At 49.7% G+C, this 23,727-nt stretch overlaps 1 protein-coding gene across 1 annotated transcript in view; it reads right to left on the bottom strand.

Moving 5' to 3' along the window:
* The window catches only part of LOC120399392 (zinc finger protein 850-like), a 28,548-nt gene extending 4,992 nt beyond the window's left edge, over window positions 1-23,556 (bottom strand). The window contains exons 1-13 of the mRNA XM_039527595.1: window positions 23,431-23,556; window positions 21,374-21,757; window positions 17,695-17,821; window positions 14,704-14,817; window positions 14,507-14,566; window positions 13,975-14,088; window positions 10,423-11,521; window positions 8,805-8,863; window positions 5,752-5,954; window positions 3,119-3,517; window positions 2,172-2,253; window positions 1,657-1,764; window positions 1,233-1,346 (exon numbers count right to left, since the gene is read on the bottom strand). Of these exons, the coding sequence (XP_039383529.1) occupies window positions 1,233-1,346; window positions 1,657-1,764; window positions 2,172-2,253; window positions 3,119-3,517; window positions 5,752-5,954; window positions 8,805-8,863; window positions 10,423-11,521; window positions 13,975-14,088; window positions 14,507-14,566; window positions 14,704-14,817; window positions 17,695-17,821; window positions 21,374-21,757; window positions 23,431-23,454 (2,887 nt within the window). The 5' untranslated portion in view covers window positions 23,455-23,556. The remainder of the gene's footprint in view (window positions 1-1,232; window positions 1,347-1,656; window positions 1,765-2,171; window positions 2,254-3,118; window positions 3,518-5,751; window positions 5,955-8,804; window positions 8,864-10,422; window positions 11,522-13,974; window positions 14,089-14,506; window positions 14,567-14,703; window positions 14,818-17,694; window positions 17,822-21,373; window positions 21,758-23,430) is intronic.
* Window positions 23,557-23,727: the final 171 nt, after the last annotated feature.

Below are 23,727 nucleotides of genomic sequence, written 5' to 3'. Positions count from 1 at the left end.
TTCTTTAAAATGATTGTTAAGGTAGAGCTAAGCAGGACTCAAGTTTAACTACATAAAGGAAGTTTTTGGGAACCTAACTTCAGGACACAGCCCAAACTCAGAGCTGCCAGACCTCAGCACCCTGCCAATCACACCATGCAGGAAGCCAGAGCCACCAGGAAAAGTGTGTCTGCCTTATTGGGAGTGGTGAGCATTGTATGCTTAGCGTGTGTATTCATTTGGTAACTGTTAATAAATAGAAGTTAAGGATATTTCTGTGTATGGCTCTTTCACTGGTAAAAGGCCCCGCAAACCTGCAGAAGAGTACGCCCTGAGCCCTAGGAACTGGGGAAGGGTCGGTGCCTAAATGAAAACGGTTAGGCCTTGAGCCCAAGGAAGGGTAATGATGGGTGCCCTAGAGTGCGCGGGTAACAGGAGGGTAGCTAATGTGATGCCAATTTTAAAAAAAGGCTCCAGTGGCGATCCTGGCAATTACAGACTGGTAAGCCTAACTTCAGTGCCAGGCAAGCTGGTTGAAACTATAGTAAAGAACAGAATTTTCAGACACAACGATGGACACAATGTGTGGCGGAAGAGTCAACACAGCCTTTGTAAAGAGAATTCATGCCTCACCAATTTTCTAGAGTTCTTTGAGAGGGTCGAACACACACATGGACAAGGTTGGATCCAGAGGATCCAGCGTACTTGGACTTTCAGAAAGTGAATAAGGAAGTGCTGTTTACCCCTTCACATAACACAAGAATTAGGTCACCTGATGAAATTAATAGGCAGCAGGTTTAAAACATACATAAGGGAGTACTTCCTCACACAATGCATGCTCAACCTGGGGAGCTTGTTTCCAGGAGATGTTGTGAAGGTAATAATTAGATAAGTTGATGAAGGATAGGTCCATCAATGGCTATTAGCCAAGATGGTCAGGGACATAACGTCATGCTCTGGGTGTCCCTAAGCCTCCAACTGTTAGATGCTGGGACTGGACGACAGGGGATAGTTCACTCAAACTGCCCTGTTTTGTTCACTCCCTCTGAAGCATCTGGCAGTGGCCACTCTCAGAAGACAGGATACTGGGCTAGATGGATCCAGCATGGCCATTCTTATGCACCGACAAAGGCTACTTACAAAGTTATGACAGATGTACAAAAAGATAGAATGATAGGAGCTCGGGAAGGTTTGATTGGATTTCCAACTCCGTCTACTGTGTCATTTCTCAGTTGTTTAAATCTATTGCTCACCCATTCTGAGATCTGCAGGGATCTCTCTCTCCTCCGAGTCCTGCTGATCCTTGATACACAGCTCCTCCTCCTGTTTAATCCAGGATGAAATCTCATGTGTAGGAACCGGAGAGTCTGTTCAGGGGAAAGAAGGAAATTGCTTTTCAAACCCTTTGCTAAGCATTCTGTGGATGTTGGGAAAACACAATCTCTAGCCAATACCATTTCTTTCCTGAATAAATGTAAACAGGGTAATAATGAGGATTCAGAGAAAACTGACAGAGGATCAGTGGGCAGAACGTCAGAATGGGGAGCTGTTAGATTTAGAACCTATTGGGGTGGGTGGAGAAATCTGGGGTCAGAATTGTCTTGAGGATAAGGAACCCTGGGATATGAGAAATCTATACAGCCTGCCAGGCTCTTGGAGTATTAACCATGTCCTTACCCATGCTGGGCTCCATGGGGATTTCTGTCTCCTCCGGCTCATCCCCGGTACATGGCTCCTCTTCTCCTTCAATCCGGGACAGGATGCTGGGTTTGGAAATCGCAGAGTCTGTTCATGGAGAAGAAGAATAGGGCTCTCTGGTCTTTAATTACATAAAACTTGATGTGATTTTAAACCCCCTTTTGTCACTGAAGGTGCCTGCTCCTGTGAACCAAGTTGCAAAAGTGTTAATGAAGAGCATGCAGAAAATGGAGATTGCTGGTGACAGGTAAACTGGACTCCCGGCAGCAGATTCAGGGCTCATCAGATGGAGAGGAACACAACGCATTGTGCACCGTGCATAAAAATCTGGAGGCAGATCCTCACCTGGTATAAACTGTCACAGCTCCATTCGTTTCAATGCACAATTTACACCAGGGAGAATCTGACCCTTGATCAATAACTCTGAGCTAGAGCCAACCCAGCCCTTGCCACATCACAAAGCCTGTAATAAGCGAGTGAGAACTGATCCTTACCCATGGAGATCAGAGTCTCAAAGTTCCCCTTCATCACGTTCTCACAAAGCTCCTTCTGCCATTTGGCTGCACTCTCCCATCCCTGCTCAGAGAAATACAGAGACGCATCAAACGACACTGGGACTGAAATCACAAGCGCTGCATGCTTTCCCCTTTGGATACTACACGGATAACATTAGCAATGTAGACGGAGACGGCACTGCTCAGGTGTGTGGAGAGCCGTGTAGGATACATACCCTAAGGCTCTGGTGTGGGTTTCCTTATCTAAACCGTGCCTCACTGTCTACACTGCTATTTATACCCAAGCTAGGGCAGCGTGCAGTGCATGAACTCTGCACACTGCCATGAGGAGTGTGCAGTGTAGACACACCCTAGATGTCCACAAAGAAGTGATCAAGTAGTTCCCTTGTTGGCGGATACACCTAAACAGGCCAAAATTCGAATGTGCACGGAGGCAGAACTCTCTTCAGCCATGGAGGCTAAAGGCCAATTTCTCTGCTGGTGGAATTCCACTGCTTTTAATATAGTTACATAGGCAGAGAGTTTAGTCCTAAAATAACATTGAGAGAACATGAGAAGAGACAACGCAGACAGGAGAAAACCTCACCCGCAGGAGGTCAGCGCTGTGAATGAAATTTAGATACATAGGGACCCCTCCTACCTCAGGTCTTGGAACATGATTCAACAACCCAGTAATTAGAATGAGAAGAGGCAGGAGATGATGTCAGAGTCTTTTTGAGAGTTATATTAATGCTGACTGAGGGAATGGAACCAGAATTAAAGGGACAGGCAATATTATCCCCCCCAAGATTTTATTCCTGGTACAGAAGTACCTATCAAATCAGCAGTGCCTTAAAGAACCTACCAGGCACTAGACACAAACACCCCTTCGATATCTGACAGTCAGCTTTACCTCGGCTCTTCTGCACCAGCTGGGATATCGTTACCTTGGGGACTTCTCCCTTAGTGCCTGGGGGGAGTCTCAGGATCCAGAAGTTCCTGTTCTTCAGCAGGTTCTCCATGTTCTCCAGCCTCCTCTGCAGCAGCCCGTACTCCTGGATCAGAGTTCCCAGCGCCGCCCACTTACTCTCCAGCTGGTTCCCAAACTCCACCATTGTTTTCTCACAGCCAACTAGTTTCTTCTCAGCCGTCCCCATTCTCCCGTCCAGATTCAGCAACTGTGCGGCCTGAGAATCCACCTTCCTCTCTATGGCTTGAACTTCAGCCACCACAGTCAAAGAAATCTCTGCTCTTTGCAGCTGGGTTTCTCTCAGGGAAGTTTCTTCAGGGACAGCAGGTGGCTGCAAAGACATTGGCCACCATGACTCTGTGTCCCATTCTGGAGCCTATTTGAAAGAACAGAAATGGAAAGACATCTAGCAAGGTAAACAATACGCAAACTGCCACTCAGCACTGTCTGGGGCTGGATCTTTATTCCGAAAGAGTCACTCTCCAGATGTATCAAAGTCTGTTGATATTTTCATCATCAGCTGTGTTTTTAAACTCTGGCAATTTAACCTACATCAGCCTTAAATTTGACACATACGAAAACCTGAACTCCACCTGCAATACAATTTCAAACTGTTCAGATGTTTTCTGAAAAGGCCCCAAATTGGTTTCATCAGCAGGTTCACATTTTTTTTTTTTTTTTTTACTTTTTTTGGGTCAATAACTTCATTTTACAAAACAGACTTTGTAGATAGTCAATACTCTGCCTACATGTTGAACTTTTCCCTATTTCAAAACACTAAAGCTTTTGGTCTGAAAACCATGTCTGTTAGCTTTTACTCCTAAGCTTCTGCTTAGAGCATGATAGGAAAACATCACCAACATGGTCTTCTGCCTGAGCCCAAAATGGAAGGAGAACAAGGATGGGTTTATGGTTAAAGCCCTGGACAGGGACTCAGGAGATGTGTGACCTATTTCCATCTCTGCCACAATCTCTTTGTGTGAAACTGAACAAGTCACATTCCTCCCTAGATCAGATCCCCACTGTCAAATGGGGGATGAGAAAAGTCCCTTTCACCTGTCCTTTTTCAGCCATATCTGTTTAGACGGCAAGCTCTTTAAGGTAGGGCCCGTTTCTCATGATGTGTAGATACAGTGTCCATCACACTGTGGCCCTGATCTCAGTTGGAGACCCTAGCAGAGGTTGTAATGCGCATCTTAATGCCATATGAATGAATGGGAGAATTATTATTTACTATTATTTAACAATCACCTTAAGCTGCCAAAATCAGTATCATCAGAAAGCTCAGGGCATCTCCACTGATTAGAAGAGAGGGAGGCTTAGTATTTCATGGATGAAATGCATGTTTCTCTACCGTTTCACACCAACATGCGTTGTGCTGGCCCAGGGACTGCAGCCCCTGCTCCCACAATGCGGTTAAGAGTCTGGGCCGAACGTTTGGTCCCCCAGGCTAGCCAAGTGTGCTGTGCTGCAGGGAAGAGAGGCCTTCACAACCCTCAAGCAGCCCCTTTGTGCCAGCAGGCATTGCTCTGAAGGGAGATGCACTCGGATCTTGACTGAAGGGAGAGTCACGATGACCTGGGACTTGAGAAAGGTCAATCAGGAAGGATGATTGGGATGGGGAGGAGAAAGAAAACTACTAGAGAACCCAGTCTCTACAGCCAGAGTCCTTGTAGGAAACATTTCCTCCCTCCACCACCAGCCATCTGCACTCAGTTCAGGAACAGAGCTGGAATTTAGATCTCGCACTCAAACAGCCAGGATGTTACACACAAACTCTCCCCTCACCACATACCGGGCCAGTTATAGAACCCCAGAGCCAGAACACTTTGCTAGGTCTAGAAGCTGCGGGACAGAGAACATAGAAGATGGGTCTATTGTCCTTCTTGACCCAGATGGGTCAAGTGAGACAAAAGCCAATCTCTGCCCCGGGGGAGGGGGGGAAGGGTGAGAAAGGGGTCAGAGACAAGGTAACTTTGGAACCTCCACCCTCCTCCTCCCCACTCTGCTTTTTACTCCCGGCATCAGAGCCGACCCCACAGGTGGCACCGCCCTGCTGCTGTGCCTCCTCCCCTGCTCAGACTCTAACCCCTGCGCTGGGTGGGGAAACTGCAGTGGGCACAGCAAGCCCCATGGGGCAAGCACAGAGGGCAGGTGACGTCGGCCTTGCCCCAGGCAGCAGCCTCAGCCCCTCGATTCCCAGCTAGGGTGACCAGACAGCAAACGTGAAAAATCAGGACCGGTGTGGGGGGGTAATAGGAGCCTATGTAAGAAAAAGACCCCAAAATCGGGACGGTCCCTATAAAATCAGGACATCTGGTCACCCTATTCCCAGCAGCCTGTAGCCGCGGGTGGGTCCATGGCAAAGCAGCCAGTGCCCCAGGAGAGCCCCGAGCCAGCGGCCCCCGACACCAGCCGGCTCCGACAGGGGCCGCTGTGGCCTGTCCAGGGGGCGCAGAGACCCCGGGCTCCGCCCCAGCCGGGTCCCCAGGGCTCAGCCCCTGCCCGGCGGGCAGCCCCGCCCCCGCGGCCCGGCTCCCGGGGCCCAGGCCGGGCCGGGCGGGGAGAAGCTCCCGGGGCCCGAGGCTCCCCCGCCCGCCGGGCCCTCACCTGGGCAGCGGCCCGCTCGGCCATGGCCCCCCCGGGGAGGCGGGCGGGGCTTCTCCAGCGGGCCCGGCCCGGCCGAGCTCCGCTCCCGCTCCGGGCTGGGCAGGGTCCCGGCGCCGCCTCGCCACGGGCCGGCCCAGCTGCCGGGCGGAGCAGAGCGAGCGCAGCCGGGGCCGGGAGCGGCGGGGCGGGGCCGCGCACGCAGCCTCAGCCCGCAGGATTTGAACCCGGGGCCGCCCCGCGGAGCGGGCAGGTGTTCGCACGAGCTCGTGTGGGCAGGGAGTAGCGCCCGGCCGGGCTGTCCCTAGGGAACGTGCGTCACCCTGTGGGGCGGGCGATTAACTCAGCCCTGGAGGTTCCCCCCCCCCGGCCTTCCAGACCCACCGCCAGTTTTGCATCTGTCCAGCTCCACACCCACGATTCCCGCTCCTGGGGGGCCCGGGCCCACCCCGCTCCTGCCTGGGGCAGCCTCTGCTCCCATGCAGGGTCCCTCCCGCTGCAGGGAACATGGGCCTGGCCTCATGCTTAGCTGCCGCAGAAATTAAAAGGCGGGGAGGCATCTCCTGCACCAAGCTTGCAGCTGATAGACGCCTCCCCCCGCCCCCCATTACTGCCTCTAAGGCATAAAAATAAAACAGCAATTCCCCCTCCCTGCAGCATTGCTGTTGGGACCTGCAGGGGTTGAAGCCCTGACTCCACCATACTGTGGAACTGTTTCGTACAAGTGAAGCTTCACAAGGCCCCTGTGTGGAGACGGGCATGAGGCACGGGGTGGGAATGAGGAGTATGTGCGTGAGCTCTTACCTCTGTGCACACCTGTCACACCCCCACACCGCTCCCTACGCCCACACCAGCCACACCCTGTTTGGACTGGCCAGCTCAGCGCAGAGCCAGCTTACAGCCCTGTTCCTCCCATACAACCATAGCCAGCATTTGGGCCCTCACGCCTGGTTCCATAATTCTTTTGGGCTGTACAGTCCAGGAGAAAAAACCCTAGATGTACTTTGTGAATACATTAATTTTGTCCCTTTAATTTCCCCCCCTGCTCTAATCATCTCTGGCAGCAGCCCCCACTGCCAATGGCAGCACATGGTTTGCAGGTGAACCTGATGCATACAGTTAAAGGATAGAAGGGACTAGCGGCTCTAGTCTGACCCTGTATATTACAGGCCACCCGCATACAGGTGAAGAGCCCCAATTCCTCTTGATACAGGGCACCGGGAATGTAAAGCACTAAAGAAGGGGTATTATAGCACTACCCTCCGTTATGGAGCTTTCAGACTCTCTTGTAACTGATCTACACGCTCTTTAAAAAGTGTGTTTCTGTTCTGAAAAGCACCTCTCACATTGGCATGGTGGGGGCTTGTTTACTGTCATTCCATTATTTCTTTGTAGCATGAACACATTTAATAAATAACACTTGTTTTTCCTAGCCCTGCAATCTCAGACTGGGTTCATCTGAATCAGGCCAGGGTCTGTTTTATACATCCCCACATTAAGCCCTCAACAGCCATAATACCTCATTGCTTTCAATGGGTTTACAGAGGTGTAACTGCTTAGGATGTAGTAAACAATTCTGTCAACGAGCACATGAAGGAATAGACTCCAGCTCATTCTCTCAACTGTTAGCAGACTTAAATGGGGTGAGCAGAAGAAAAACTTATTTTTGTTAATGAAGTCAGGAGCTAGGGCCCTCAATACACATAGGAGCAGATCTTTTGAGTAAGACGACGCTATTTTCAATTTCACTTTTCAGGTTAGAATTACACCTTGCACTGACTGTTCTTGCTGAACCAGTTTAACCACACATCCTGAGAAATGGTACAAGAAGTTGTGTTCAAAAATCATGTCTAGTTCCCTTAAAAGGCCTCTTTCCACCCTGGCGAGCTAAAGTGCATTTACACTTTTTCAACTAGAACTATGTTTTAAACTGTGCCAAAGTGGTTTAAACATTGTTTAAAACTACAGGCCTTATGCAAGGTTGAAACATTATTTAGTTGTACAGCAGTAGCACCTAGGAGTTGCAGGCACAGAGCAGGACTCCATTGTACTAGATGGGGTACAAACAGAGTCAAAGGAGTCCCTGCCCCAAAGAGCTTCCACTGTAAGTCAGCACATTTTTTCTCTTCCATTTTGCAGCTTGCCATTTACTGACCCAGTAAACTCCATTGACTAGGTGCAGCGCACACAAGGTGGGAAGAAGGAGAGGTGACAACAAGAAAGAGGCTGCTAGGAAGAGGATTTTAGCTGCAGGAGAGTCCATCCATCTTGGGACAACGCTCATGCTGCAGCTGACCTCCTGTGTTACATCAGAGTGACAAACCCTCTGCTACAACATGTTAAAACATAGCAGACAGGATACATCAGGTAGTACCATTTATTGGTCCATAAAAGTTAACACACAAGCTTTCATGCCAAAGATGTTAAAACTATTCAAGTGCTGGCAGTTTATACAAAAGCAGAGACTTTACATAAAAGGTTGTATGGATGTGTTCACAGTGATTTCAGTTAACACAATGGCATTGACTATATCTCAAAGGATGGTTACACCCCAGGCTGCTGAGAGGTTTCGCTGCATCCTCTATTTTCTAGAGCAGACTGAGAATAGCAGTAAACAGGAATGGATGTACTGTACTTGATCACGTGAGTTGAGGTTAGAAAAGGGGGAACACTGTTGCCATAGTGACTACTGGTGGAACATAGCGCCTGTAACTACAGAGTTATTCCTTTTCACTCAAACTACCAACAACAGGCCAAATGCTGAGAGGACTGGCCAGTGCTCAGCTCTGAAGCCTCCAGTCAATATTCTCCTGCATCCAGCATATACTATAATCTTTACAAAGATGTTTTTGACCTGAATACACTGCAGTAGCTTCATGTTAAGTCCACAGGGGCATGCACTGCTCTGATGCTAACAGTATTAGCAGCCAGCTGCAATTCATGTAAATTAAAAAAAAAGATACTGAGTTTTCAGTGTCTCCCCCCTCACAAATTTTTGTTCTGATTCAGAGATTGAAGACCTGGCTCCTAAGCATGGTGGAAGATATTTATCTTACTTTTGCAGAGATCCCCCCCCCCCCCCCGAGTTTGGCTCTTTACAGGATAACTAGGAAGCCTAAAAACAGCAGCAAAGCAAAAATCAGAACACCTCCCTCCCCAAACAAGCACCAACTACTATACTAAATGTCGCAACTGCAGGGTCTTTTTGGTCCTTGTGCTGAGTTTTCTATATTTTAGCACTGACAGCCTGCCACAAAGCCCACAGAAGCCAATGGAAAAAACTCAGCGGTTTCAAGGGAAACTAGATCAAGGCCTTGGTGCATATACAGTCAAATTTAGGCCCCAATCCTGCAACTTCCTGCATGTGGGCAGTTGTGTCCACACAGAGCCTCTCCGTCTTCAGCAGGGCTTGATGCAGGTGAGCAGTCTGCTCAGTCTCAAGAAGTGAAGTGATCAGAGCCTTAACTTGGCGCTAACACTTTGCACACGTGACTAAGCCATGTAATAAAGAGCTATACAGAAGCATAGACCCACATTATCCTCTGTCCATCAATGTTTAAACTGTGGAGAACAAAGTGCCGCAGAAGAATTACATTCTCTACCAGCCAAAGAAAAATGTTCTTCCTGGAATCTGTGTACAAACAGTGCCATTTACAGGCTGTAAGGCCACTAATATTCCAGTATGGAGAGGTGTTCGTTAATGGAGTGATCACAGTACTACAACATTATTTCAGTGGCATAGCTGGGGGAGAAAAATAAATCTTTAAAATAAAGTTCTCTGATAATTTTTTATGTAGTTTTCCCATTTCCCATATGTACAGAAATCCCACTTTTGTTTCCAGTCATTAGACTTTTAAATACTGAGGAATTGCAAAAATCTTGTCTTTTTTGAGAGAAAGAAAACCCAACTCTTAATAAATTCATGAAGCAATAAATGCTTGGTTTATAAACAGTGGTCTTATACTTAATATCGGCAGTGTTATGCATGCAAACAACACTTGACTATCTTATAAAAACTACATTAACTCTGCTGCATATTTTTTTTAAACCAGTGAATTCTCAGAAGTGACCACTCAAGTTTTCCAAGACATGGTTCATGCTGATGAGGCTCTTTTGGAAAGTGTTTAATTTGTAAAACGCTGCAGGATCCTAACGGTTTTGGTTTTTAAAAACAAGTGGATGATTATTATTATTTTTTAAAAAGTTCTCACCTGGGTCACGTCTAACCTCTTGTTCCTGTTTTCCCTAAAATAAAGTCCAAGAACTAAAGAAAAGCATTGACTGCTCAAATTAAAGATTGAAGAAATTTTTATACAGTGTGTATGTTTGTGTGTATAACAGATTGACATACACAGCAAGGTAAGCTTTAACCGGGAAGATCTTCAAACAGGAGTTAGACCAACACTAAGGTAAAAATAATCTCAATAATGAGTTTGACAGACATAGAGCCAAGGTTCATGCCTTCCCTTCCCCTTTGTAGAGTTCACATGAGCACACTGAGCATCCTTTCTTCTCAAGGGCTCATGGATTTAGAAGCTCATGAGTGTGCTCCTCTAAGAGAGGGAAGTTTGAACGTCTCCTTTTCCTTACCTTTATAATGCGATAACATCCTCTTCCAATTTGCTGGAGCTGATGTACTTTTATTACACAACTGACTACTTACAATCATGCTACCATGTATTTTCTATTTTAACATCAAGGAGCCCAGTTTCTATTTCCTGCAAAAGGCCCTGAGAAATTTCCGGCTGCCCCTGCTCTGCACTATGAATTCTCAGGTGATCTTTGAGCGACTGTTTATACCTAAAGCTCTTGCCACACTCAGCGCACTGGTAGGGCCGCTCCCCAGTGTGGATCCGCTGATGTTTCAGAAGATGATGCTTCCGAATGAAGCTTTTCCCGCACACCGTACATTGGTAGGGTCTCTCTCCCGTGTGCAGTCGCTGGTGGTTCAGAAGATGCTCCTTCCGCATGAAGCCTTTCCCACAGTCTGTGCATTTATAGGGTCGCTCCCCTGTGTGAATCATCTGGTGCCTGATGAGTCCTGAGTGACAATTGAAGTTTAAGCCGCATTCAGTGCATTCATAAGGCCTTTCCTTGGCGTGGTTTCTCTGGTGAATTATAAGGCTTATCTTCAGACTGAAGCTCTTCCCGCACTCGGCACAGGTGTGTGGCCTCTCGCCTGTATGGATTCGGTAGTGGTTTGTTAATTTGGATTGCTCGGTGAAGCCCTTCCCGCACTCTGTGCACATGTAGGGCCGCTCTCCCGTGTGGACTCTGTAGTGGTAGGTGAGCCTGGACTGGTGGATGAAGCTCTTCCCGCACTGGGAACACACATAAAGCCTCTCACCTGTGTGGAGCCGGAAGTGGTTGTTCAGGTTGGATTGCTGGGCAAACTTTTTCCCGCACTCGGAGCAGGAATAGGGTTTCTCGGCTGTGTGGGTTCTCTGATGTGATATGAAGATGTCTTTCCGGCTGAAGCACCTCCCACACTCACTGCACAAGTATGGTCTTTCTCCCAGTTGGCTTCCCTGTTGGGCGGCGACGTTTGGAAACTGACCAAACTCTGTTTCACCTTGAGTGGATTCCCCCAGATTGTTTGCTGTAGGGGTTGTGTTTGAGATGAGCTGCATGTTTGAGTTGGGCTGACTTTCACAGCTGGCTACCTGGAAAATGCACGCTTCTGATCTTCCTGATAAGGTCACAGGCGGTTCCTGGGTCACAGGACCTCTCTCCTCAGGACGCTCTTCATGTTTGACCAAGATCCTATCATCTGCTGGGGGAGGGGAAGAAGGAGAGGAGAGAAGAGAAGAGAGAGCGAATCCTTACATTACTTACGCATCAATTTGGAATAAAGAAACCCCTCAAAATTGGAGGTTTCTAATTCATAATGGAATCCCATGAAGTCAGATTTCTCTTCTGCACATGCTACAAATATGCTAGGAATGATCTGTTGAGTCAGTGCCAGGTAAGAAAGACTTTACTCTCAGTCTGTAGGTACTAGGACAGGGAAGGGCAAACTACAGCCTGTCAGGGCTTTCACTCTGGCCCGCGTGATTGCCAGCCCCATGGTGCACCTACCACTACAGGCTCCCTGCCTGCCCTGGCCCCACGCCACTCCCAGAAGCAGCCGGCACCGTGTCCCTGTGGTCCCTGGAGAGGGGTGGGGGTGGTGTTAGAGGGCTCCATGCACTGCCCTTGCCTGCAGGCACCGCCCCCTGCAGCCCCCATTGGCCGGGAACGGGGAACTACAGCCAATGGGAGCTTCGGGGGTGGTACTCACAGACAGGGCAGCATGTGGCAGAGCCACCAACCCTCACCCCAACCCCAGGAACCACTGCCGGACATGCTGGCCACCTCTGGGAGCAGCGCAGGGTGCCTGCCTTAGCCCCGCTGCACGCCACTGCCACCCCAGGGCTGCTCGAGGTGAGCAGCGCCGGGCCGGAGCCCGCACCCCAACCCCCTGCCTTTAGACCCGTCTTGAGCCCCCTGCCACACACCTCCTGCACCCCAACCCCCTGCCCTGATCCCCTCCACAGTCCACACCCCCTCCTACACCCGAGCCCCCTCCCACACTCCGCACCCCAATCCCCTGCCCTGAGCCCCCTCCCACACCCTGCACGCCCTCCTGCACCACAACCCCCTGCCCTGAGCCCTCTCCCACACTCTGTACCCCCTCCTGCACACCGCACCCCCTCCCACACCCCAACCCCCTGCCCCAGCCCTACATTCATGGCCCCGCATACAATTTCCCCACCCAGATGTAGCCCTTGGGCCAAAAAGTTTGCCCAGCCCTGATCTAGGAAGTTACCCATATCCGGCTATTTACAGAGAGTTCTCCATTGGCCTCGCTCCGCACCCCAAACTGGCCTCTAGACTGACTAGTCCAAAATGGAGCTCTAAGAATCATTCTTGTCACGTCACATCATTTCCCACCAAGATTCCAACGCAGCTGGCCCTAAACCTTACCTACTGCATGATCATACAACAGGTGCGGGACAGAAGCTGAGTGAAAATCTTCCACTTTCTTCCTAGTGCATTACACCAAGAAGAAATTTTGAGCTGAGTTCTTTTGTGATGAGTTTCACTTCTAAGAAAAGTCTAACTCCAAAGCTTTGGAACTAAGGAGCTGGAATACATGAATCTAGATCTGCATTCAGTCACACCAAGATGAAAGGGGACAGTCACTCTGATTTCCTAGTGCTTTTCAAAATACAAGATCATTCCCTATGATATTTCCAAAGAGAAATTGTGGACTTCTACCCAGAAATCAGAGTCACAGAAAAGCCTTGTGCTGTATGGAACCAGCTTTCTACATACACGTGATTAGTGTTTTAAGCCCCAATCTTGCAAGATGTTCTGCACAGATGGAGAACTGTGCAGAGTTCAGGGGAGGATCAGGGCTTATCTGTTTACAGAAAGTTTTATATATAGGAATAAAAACCTCTTATGGAGCGGAGTGAAGCTTTCACTGTTATGGAGAGAGGAAAAACAACATTTCCAACTGTATAAGAATGAACAGGATTACAAGGGATTTACAAGTGCTGTCAAAAATCGTTTAAGTATTAATATTCATTTTATCTGGCCAAGTGGTATAAGATGGTATTTACTGTGTGGAGCATGGATGAATACTGAATGGGCAACTACTGGTTCTTTTAGCAATAAAACACCTTTAAAATTTAAATAAAATAAAAACTGAATGTTACAGGCCCCTCAATCCCAACACTGGAGGAAATCAGTCATATTGCAGTCTGCCTCCTTCTGGTTCTCTACACCAGAGTCTGCCTTTTGGGCCATTCTTGCTAACAAAGAAACTGAAGACCAAGCCCAGTTCTGTGGAGATCAGTCACAAGAGATGGGCCCTCTTTCCGGGAGGAGAGGAAAGATGATTCATATCCCCACTCTCTCTATGCTTGGGCAACTAGGGTTCCTAGCCCACACAGCTGCTGAAAACTTTCCCCTCAAGTGGATTCTCCATCTGCACCTCACAGGAAGTCTAACAGCTGCCCCTTCACCTCTGACTCATTAGCAAAGCCGTGCCTCTGCCTTTCCATTGGAGCTGCATCCCTGGTGAATGTGCTCCCTCCAGGATGGCTCTCTAAACCCAAAACGCACAGAGAGATGGCACTGCCTGGGCCTCCCAACACATCCAGAGGACTAGTCGCCTCAGGACAGTAACTCTCAGGCAATTTACTCGCTGCTCCTCACTTATTTCACTCCTGTACTCACTGGTGCTGGTACTTCTATGCGTTTCTTGTTCCTTAGCATTCTCTTGAGCCCGTGTGCTCTGCTCCTCTTCTTGTTTAATCCATGACATAATGTCCGTGGTAGAAATGGGAGATTCTGTTCAGAAACAAGAGGGTGACATCACAGCTTATCTATAATCCACTGAACATGTTATTCAGTATTTGAGAGCTGATCTGAAACCAACACAATGGATCAAGTATCCGGTTGGAGCAAACTGGCACGACTCCACTGACTTCAATGGAGAGTTGCATTAGCATATACCACTGGTGAATTTGCCTGTTTCTTTGCTGGAAAAGATGCACATTCTGAGGAGGTGCACATGTTAAAATGGAAATTAAAAAATATGAGGTGAATAAGTCAAATGATCCGAATTCTCTGAAGAGCCAGAACAAGGAGAGACTGGTGCAAGAGCAGGATAATCAGAACCTGCTCACAGAAATTTAAGCTGTGACTACATGAGCAGGATTCTCGACATTAACTGCATTCAGTGTTGCAAGTAGATTTTTTGTATTACCTGTGCTGGGACCGGTAGAGACAGAAGTACCTGGGGCAGGTGGAAAGTCATGAATGACATCTGCAAAGAAGATAAGAAAACTGTGAATTAAAAAAAACTTCCCAAGCTCATGAGGTTTTTCCTCATATATTTCTATTCTTTGGTGGAATTCCCTGCTTTTAACTGCACTCACTTTTCCATTTCAGTCTGTTACTCACCTGTGGTAGACTCTGTAGGGATCTCTCGCACTTCCAAGTCCTGCATCTCCCCAGCACAGAGCTCCTCCCCTTGTTCAAGCCGCGATAAAATATCAGGCTTGGAAATGGCATGATCTGTTCAGGGGAAAGAGGTATTGAGGATATGGTAAGTACTGATTTTAGTTTTAAAGGGGTTCTCCTGGTTTTAAGCCAACCTTCTTGCCTCTCTGGAAGAGACAGGTAATCTGCACAGATGTAAGCAACGGTGAACAAAGATCATGCAGAAGAACAAATGTCTGCTGGAAAATGGGAGCTCCTTGCAGGATGGGGGGGTTCCCTCACACAGACCCAAAATGCAGACTGCTGGGCTTTCCTGGGTGCTGGAGAATAAAGGCAACCTGTGGGACGGGGTAGGCAACCTTTCAGAAGTGGTGTGCCAAGTTTACGGTAATTTAAGGTTTCGCATGCCGGTAATACATTTTAACATTTTGAAATGCTCTCTCTCTATAAATCTATATTATATAAATAAACTATTACTGTATTTTAAATAAATAAGGTTTTTAAAATATTTAAGAAAATTCATTTAAAATAAAATTGAAATGCAGATCTCATCAGTGTAGCGTGATCCTTGCCCTCCCTTCTCCTTGCTGAGTTTTCCAGTGTGGACGACAGCAGGGGGTGACTGAAGAGCGCTGGGTTGAGGCCAGGAGCAGAGCCCTGGGCTGGCTGCAGGTACCCCAGGCTGGCAGTGGGCCGAGCAGGGCCGGTAGCCAGAACCCCAGATCAGCAGCGGGAGGAGCCGCTCAGCCCACTTCGCTCAGTCCGCTGCTGGTCTGAGGTTCCAGCAGGGGTGAAAGTAACTTACATTTCTTACAGGTGCGGTCACATTGCAACCCCCCTCGGGGGGAGGAGCTCAGGGGCTGGGAATGTGAGGGTGCAGGGGAGAGCAGTCAGGGCAGAGGGTTGGGATGCGGGGATGTGGATGATGCAGGAGTTAGGACTGGGAGCATAGGGGGTGCAGGAGTCAGGGTTGGGTGGCATGAGGGGCTCAGGGGGTTGGGGTGTGTGTGTATGGGGGAAGTCCTGGGGGGGGCGGGGCTTGGGGCTGGCCTGGGACAGTCCCGGTTGCAGACGGGTCCCTGCCCCACGCTGTTCCTGTTCCTGCCAAGGGAACTGTGGACCAGCTGTGTGGGGGCACTGCATCTGCAGGCAAATGGGGAGCAGCGGCAGAGGACCCCCTGGCCTGCCGCTCCCTTCCCCTGAGGGACCGTGCACGCCGCAGTGCCTTGGTATCCAGCCACAGTGGCAAGAGAGGGGCAGCAGGACAGGCTGGGATGCAGACACCTCCACCGCGCCTCCCGCCGGCCCCTTTCACTTGCCTGACTGCCTGCTGCTTAGTCCGGCGCACAGGGCCGCCAGCGCCAGCCTGCAGGACCCCAGCTGAGAGCGCACCACGCGCCGTGCCTCCAGCCGCAGCGGAGCGCCCCAGCATCGGCCGGCTCCGAGCGTGCATGCTCCGCCTTCCTTTCTCTTCTAGGTTCCGACTGCTGGCCCTTTGCCAGCCGGGGTCCCGGCGGCCAGGACCCGGGGCTGGCAAGAGGCCGGCAGCCAGAATCCCAGAGCAGCGGTGGGCCGAGCGGGGCCAGTGGCCGGAAGCCCAGAGCGGAAGCGGGCTGAGCCGCTCAGCCCGCGGCCGGTCTGGAGTTCTGGCCACCAGCTCCTGCCAGCCGGGGTTCCAGCCGCTGGGCCCACTCAGCCCACTGCCAGCCCAGGGTTCTGTCCATCCAGGCCAGCAGCGGGCTGAGTGGAACCGGTGGCCTGGACCCTGGGCTGGCAGCGGGCTGAGCCGGGGCCCCACCCAGCCCGCTGCCAGTCTGGGGTTCTGGCTGCTGGCTCCTGCCAGCCGGGGTCTCAGCCACCGGCTCTGCTCAGCCCTCTACCGGCCTGGGGAGCCCTCTACCGGCCTGGGGTTCCCTTCACAGGCTCCGCTCAGCCCTCTACCGGCCTGGGGTTCCCTTCACCCAGGCCGGCAGCAGGCTGAGCGGGGCCGGCAGCCGGGACCTCGGTGTGCCATTAAAAATCGGCTCACGTGCCACCACTGGCGCACATGCCGTAGTTGCCGACCCCTGCTACAGGATATCAAGGAAGTGGCAGATCTCTAAATGTGTTGGGCACTTCTCCAAAGCTCATCATCGTCTCTTGAGAGAGAAAGCTGCTGCCATTCATGAGCAGCTGTCGATCTGCACAGCAAGATATGCAGACATGTCCAGAATCCCGCGAGGCCGGCAGTATCAAAGGTATCCGAGAGATCTAAAAGAATCAGTCTAGATACTTGGATCTTCATTCCCTGCCAGGAAGAGATCACTGACTAAGGAGCCAGTCTAAAACCAAGTTGCCTGGGCTCAGACTTCCTTGGCTCCTCCAGATACTGCCCGAGTTGCCTTGCTATAATCCTCATCATAGAAAGGGGGATTCAAGACAGGTCAATAATCAGAAAGACAGTCTGTACCAAGGGACGGTTTCCAGAGAAAGGACCTAGTAATCACTTCCTCACAACTTGCTGGCACTCTCAGGTTTGCATAAATTATCAGCACCTCAATCCTCACCAATATCAGGTGGCTCAGGGTTCTGTGTGAACCTTTTGTAAAGTCCTAATTTTTAAAATGTGTGTTTCTAGTATAACATGGGCAGAAGCCTTGAGACAGCCATTAATGCAGAAGATCTTGCAGCACCTTCACACAACAAATAGGTCAGGTTTCTGGACATGGCCTGAGCTTACACAAACACAATTAACTCAGTACCAGAAAACTCAGAAGGGGGAGGGATCAGGAACCCCGTTTACGTTTTGAAATCTCTCTAAATTGGGAAGATTTGTGGGGCTGGTCTATCACACAGGGTCTGAGATAGGTGCTGATCCACCAGAAATTAGAGGAAGTTGAGAACAGCCATGAAATAGAAGAAATTCATCAAGTCAGATTGCAAAGCCCCCAATAAGTGTAAACTGCTCTTTACCTAGTGAGATCAAAGACTCATAGTTGCCCTTCATCACATTCTTGTAAAGCTCTTTCTGCCACTCTTCCAAATTCTCCCACTTCTCCCGGGGAATCTGGATTGAGACATCATCAAACGCCATTGGGACCTGAAATCACAAGTGTCACACACTCAGCACCTTCTGCTGCTATCACCTCCTGACACCATCTATCCTTTCACCTTGTATAACAGGAAAATGGGTTGGAAATTGCAGAAATTTAGCTTTGGGATGACTGCCCAATGGTCAGTATGTAAGCAGGTGGGTCTCCATCCCCTGTCCAGGCAACAGGTGTCCACACCAGAATAACCACCATGAAAACTGGCACCAAATGATGCTCTGCGTTGAGACTGGAATGGGCTTGGAGGGTGAACTACTTGCTCACCCTTAGAGGTGGTCTCTCCAGATCAGATCAGTATGAGCGACAATGGCACTGTGAGTTGGGAGGCAGAGGGAGTGGATTAGTCACGTTTATATGGAAAACATTTTAAATATTCCCACAGAAACTTTAAAGTTGATTTGCCATATTAAAAAAATTAGGCAAAGCATTTTAGAAGTCAGCAGCGTGTAGTTATAGCCTTCGATTTCAAAAGGATTTGTATAGATTAAGTGACAGTTTAAGGCAGAGGTGGGCAAACTATGGCCCGCGGGCCACATTTGGCCCATGGGACCGTCCTGTCAGCCCCTGAGCTCCCGATTGGGCAGTGTGGCGGCGTGGCTGGCTCTGGCATGGTAAGGGGGCGGGGGGCCTCAGGGGGAAGTCTGGGGACAGGGGGCAGTTGGACAGGGCGGAAGTTCGGGAGGGGGCACAGTCAGGGGATGGTTGGATGGCGTAGGAGTCCCAGGGGACCTGTCAGGGGATGGGGGTGTGGATAGGGGTCAGGGAAATCAGGGAGCAGGGGGTGTTGGATGGGGGTGGGCGGTTAGGGGCGGGGGTCCCGGGGTGGTGGTGGTCAAGAGACAAGGAGCAGGGGGGGTTGGATGGGTCGGGAAGTGGGAGGGGTCGGAGGCCAGGCTGTTTGGGGAGGCACAGCCTTCCCTACCCGGCCCTCCATACAGTTTTGGAACCCCGATGTAGCCCTCTGGCCAAAAAGTTTGCCCACCCCTGATTTAAGGTATTATTTAAAAATGCCTTTCACTTCTGCTTGCTAACCAGCTCCCTAGTGCTGACATCGCTGCACGTCAAAAATCTACTTTGCTTTCTCCAGTACTGAAGAACACTGCATGCACTACAGCAGTGGTTCTCAAACTTCTGTACTGGTGACCCCTTGCACACAGCAAGCAAGTGCAACCCCCCTTATACATTAAAACACTTGTTTATATATTTAACAACATATAAACGCTGAATGAAAAACAGGGTTTGGGGTGGAGGCTGACAGCTTGCGACCCCCCATGTAATAACCTTGCGATCCCCTGAGGGCTCCCGACCCCCAGTTTGAGAACCCCTGCGCTATACAAACATTTGTCTTGAGTATTTATACCACACACCACCCTGGAATCCAAGCTCCTCTCAGTAAGGTTACATCACTGTGCATCTATTCTGATCGCCCAGAAACCCGTTACTCGTAACTATGCTATTTAACTTGGGTCACTCGGGTTCTGAAGTGCTGGAGAGGCTATGGACCAAGAGGTGACTAACTGCACATGGCAATTTTCCCCTATTTTTAATAATATGTTCTAGAATCAAGTATTATTCCACTGTTCGCAGATACTGAACTGCAACACGGTACAGCTCAAAACACCAGGCTTAGTAGGAGTTTGTGGAAAGACAACTGGTAAAAGCTGTAGGCTGGAAGCCATCCCAAACGTAGTATGGACTTCGGGCCAGATCCTGCTTTCACTTGCAGCAGAATCTGAAGTAGTCAGTGAAGTCATTCCAGTTTGACATGAGGTTCTGTGGCCTGCGTCGTGCAGGAGGTCAGACTAGATGATCATAATGGTCCCTTCTGACCTTAAAGTCTATGAGACAATAGAAACTGGCCCTGTAGAAAGTGACATGCCTCTAAAGAAAGCAACACGACCATTACCTTTTATAAACAATGTAGAAAACTATAAATTATAATAAAAGTAAAATAAGAACGGCCCTACTGGGTCCGACCAAAGGTCCATCTAACCCGGTGGTGTCCTGTCTGCTGACAGTGCCAGGTGCCCCAGAGGGAGTGAACAGAACAGGTAATGATCAAGTGATCCGTATAAAAACAGACTGAATAGATTTCCTCCCCATTGAAATATTTATTTTAAAACAGATGAATGTCTGGCCGTGGATCATTATGATAATATGATAATAGCACATTGTATTCATTGTCATGCATCCTTTGCTAGGATAATATACCTATTTCAGCAAAATATATTTTTTAAGCTTAAATAGAAATTGTTTAGATGGTCCCGACCCAGAAAGTCAGATCTATAGCTTGCATTTCTTAAAGTTTGCAAGACTTCCATTCGGAGATTCTGGTTTAGTTCTCTCGTTTTAAAAATAACGAAATTCAATTAAATTAAAAACCTTATAGTTTTAAGCCATGCACTTATCCTGGAAAGCAGCATTACTCAGCTAGTCGAAGATACTTTGAAAAAGGCATCTAAAATTTGCAAGCATCCAATATCCCACCCAAAAAGCTTTGTTAAAAGGAGGTTACATTTGCAAGTGTAGCCTATGTCGAAAGAGCTTCGAAGCAAATAGCTCTCTGCGCAGCTAGGCAGCACCATCTGCTACCAGAGCAATAGAAAGCTCTCATAGCAGTAGGGGCAGCATGCCTTTAATGGCCAGCAGGTGGTCACAAGCCGCACATGGAGGCCACACAGGAGCAACTGGCGAGATGAGGAAGGCAAAGGGGGCAGAGCCCTCCCCTTTCTGCACACAGGGTCTGCACATATTGCAGGCTTCATGCGCCCCCCGCCCGGGCTGCCAGTTGCCCATCCCTTATTATGGTCCAGTGGTCAAGGCCCCATGTGAGTATGCATTGGTTACTCTGGGCCTGGCAACCCACCAGTAGTTTTCAAATAGGCTGTTAAAATGGAGTTTTTGTTTGTGCAAATCCACCCCGAATGCTAATTATTGGGGGCGGGGGCATGTCGCATTAACAGAGATGAACCCAATGGGGGTCACGGCATGATAAAGTCTGGGATAAACACCGCACTAGATAGTGCCCAACTTTTATTGTGTCGGTCCAGGGTCCCATGGAAAAAAATCAAATGTAATCCTGCATCCCTAGGGACATTACTGTCATGCATATGGACCAAGCAGAAGAGTTACGTTTAGGGGAGCAACGGATTTTGGCATTTCCAAACTTAAGTGTTTCACTTTGGAAGCATAATATTATTTTAACATAGGGATTTTTATATGAAATTTATTTTTTTTTGTTTTTTTTTTTTAAATGAGATTTCTTCCTTTTATTGATATTGAACGGTTTCCTGGACTGCAGCAGAATGCTCATTCTGCATGATACACCGGAGTAGGGCAGTGCAAAATGGGTATATATTTCATAGTTGCTTTCACGCATCTTGTGGCTCAAGTACTTGCTTAATAAGCAACACAGCTAGCAGCCAGTCAGACCGCTCCCTCCAGCCAAGCTATTTTACAATGGCGATTTATAGGGATATAAAAACTTCTCTGATACAGTACACATTAGTTTTACACTAAAGTACTAGATGGGTTACTGTTACCTTTGGGTCTTCTCCTTTACTAGCGGGGGGAATTCTTAGGATCCAGAAGTTCCTGTTCTTCAGCAGGTTCTCCATGTTCTCCAGTTTTCTCTGCAGCAGCCCATACTCCTGGATCAGAGTTCCCAGCACAGCCCACTTACTTTCCAATTGGTTACCAAACTCTACCACTGTTTTCTCGCAGTCCACAAATTTCTTCTCAGCTGCCCCTGATCTCCGCTCCAAATTCAGCAATCGCATAGCATGAGCCTCCACTTTCCTCTCCACAGCTTGAACAGCAGCTACCACAGTCCACAAGGAAATAGCTGCGGTCTGCAGCTGGGTTTCTTTCATAAAACTTACATCTGGGATAAGGGGAGCTTGTACCTCTGTGTCCCATTCCGATGCCTGTTTGCAAGGACAAAAATTAAAGAGAGCTGGGTTCATGTTCCCATCTAGCAAAGAGAAACAAACATAAAAGTAGAACACGTGCTACACGCTGCTCAAACCTTCTTGCGATTAGATCTTTGTTTTTAATAGGGTCAAATTTAGAGTTGTGCAAAACAGTCCCAACAAAACCCCAATGTGATCTAGTGGACTGGTAGTCAGGAGACCTAGGTTCTATTCCCACCTCTGCCACTGATCTGCGCTGTAATACGTGACATGCAATTTCACCTCTCTGTGCCTGCTTCTTGTCTACATGGGAAGCTATTTGGAGCAACGACTGTCTTTTACTATGGGTTTGTAAAAGCTGAGCATACTGAAGTGCTGATCTTGGTTGGGGCCTTTGGGCATTATTGTAATAAAAACCACCACCCCAACCCATCTGTGCTGGGATTATTACAAAGTGGAAACTCAGATGATGTGCACCACTAAGGTTCATAAACCTTGCTAACACACCTGGGACAGTTTGCAATAGGGCCAAGCCAAACTCTGGTTGCTACTGAGATTTGCTTTGAGGCTTTGGGTCTGGTTTCAACCTCAAAACAAGATTTGGGATGGGAATTTCGTATGGGATGATGTGAGCACTCTGCAATTCTAGTCTGGATGGAATAGTTAAAAGGTCTGTTAACATTTTCACTAGAAGTAATGTTTAGAGGTTTAGAATACATTGGCCTGGGACTTGACCCCCAGCTTACATCAACAGAGCTGCTACTGATTTTCTAAATTCATTACAGCAATCCTGCGATTTTCTGTCTTTAGAATATTCTGGCCTGACCAATTCTTGTCTGCCAAGCTGCAATACACACTTCATTCAACCCCCTCCTTAAGACTCACTTCTTCCACATGCTCACAAAAAGCAACTCAACCATAGTAATACATTTTATGAAAAAATAAAAACTGAACTGAACCACCAGAATGCGTGTATATGCAATACCCAAGTCCTGCTTTGTGTGGGCAGAACCCTGTGCGGTGCCCCACCGAAATCAACAGGACTGGGGGTGAAAGCAGAAGGCCATCACCAAGGAACACTGTGCGGGATCAGGGCCCGACTGGCTGACCGATAATCATACTGCTGTAAGATTATTTCTTCTTCGGAGCCCCACAGCCATTCCCTTCTCCTCCTTACGCTCACTAGTCCCGTCTAAACATTAGGTCCCAAGCCTACAACCGAATCCACCCTTGCACCCCAGGGAGCTGCACAGTCTCCACCAGGACCGGGGGGGGGGGGCGCAGCAGCCCCTTGGATTGTGAAGCTCTGACCAGGGCCTGCGATTTACTGTTGCTCAGGGGAGCCCGGAATAGAGCCCGGAGCACAGCCCGGGACACTCGCTGACTGCCCAGGGCAACAGTCCCGAGTGCGGAGCCCACAGGAACCTCCGGGGCTGCCCAGGAACAGTCTCCCGAGAGCCCCGGTGTTCCCGCGGGAAAGGCAAGTCCCGGGCGGTACCTGGCACAACCTGGCTCAGGGTATTTGTGCCCAGCAGGGGGTCGGTCCCTGCAGCTGGGGAAGCACCAAAGCCCCGATCGCTGCTCCCAGCCGGAGCCGCCCCCGCCCCCCGCGGCCCGGCTCCCGGGGCCCAGGCCGGGCGGGGAGAAGCTCCCGGGGCCCGAGGCTCCCCCGCCCGCCGGGCCCTCACCTGGGCAGCGGCCCGCTCGGCCATGGCCCCCGGGAGGCGGGCGGGGCTTCTCCAGCGGGCCCGGCCCGGCCGAGCTCCGCTCCCGCTCCGGGCTGGGCAGGGTCCCGGCGCCGCCTCGCTAGCGGACGGGGCTGGGCGGCGCGGCCATGCCGGGAGGCAGAGTGCATGCCGGGAGCCAGCGCCCCCGCAACGCGAACAGCGCCCCCTGCAGGGGGCGGGCCGCAGTGCGCGTGTCCCCGCTTCCATCCCGGGCGGTTCTAGGGGTCTGCGGCGGCCCCCACCCCACTGGGCAACACC

This window comes from Mauremys reevesii, linkage group 2 (assembly GCF_016161935.1).
Source record: "Mauremys reevesii isolate NIE-2019 linkage group 2, ASM1616193v1, whole genome shotgun sequence".
NCBI lineage: Eukaryota > Metazoa > Chordata > Testudines > Geoemydidae > Mauremys > Mauremys reevesii.
This window is presented reverse-complemented; position numbering and strand designations above follow the sequence as displayed.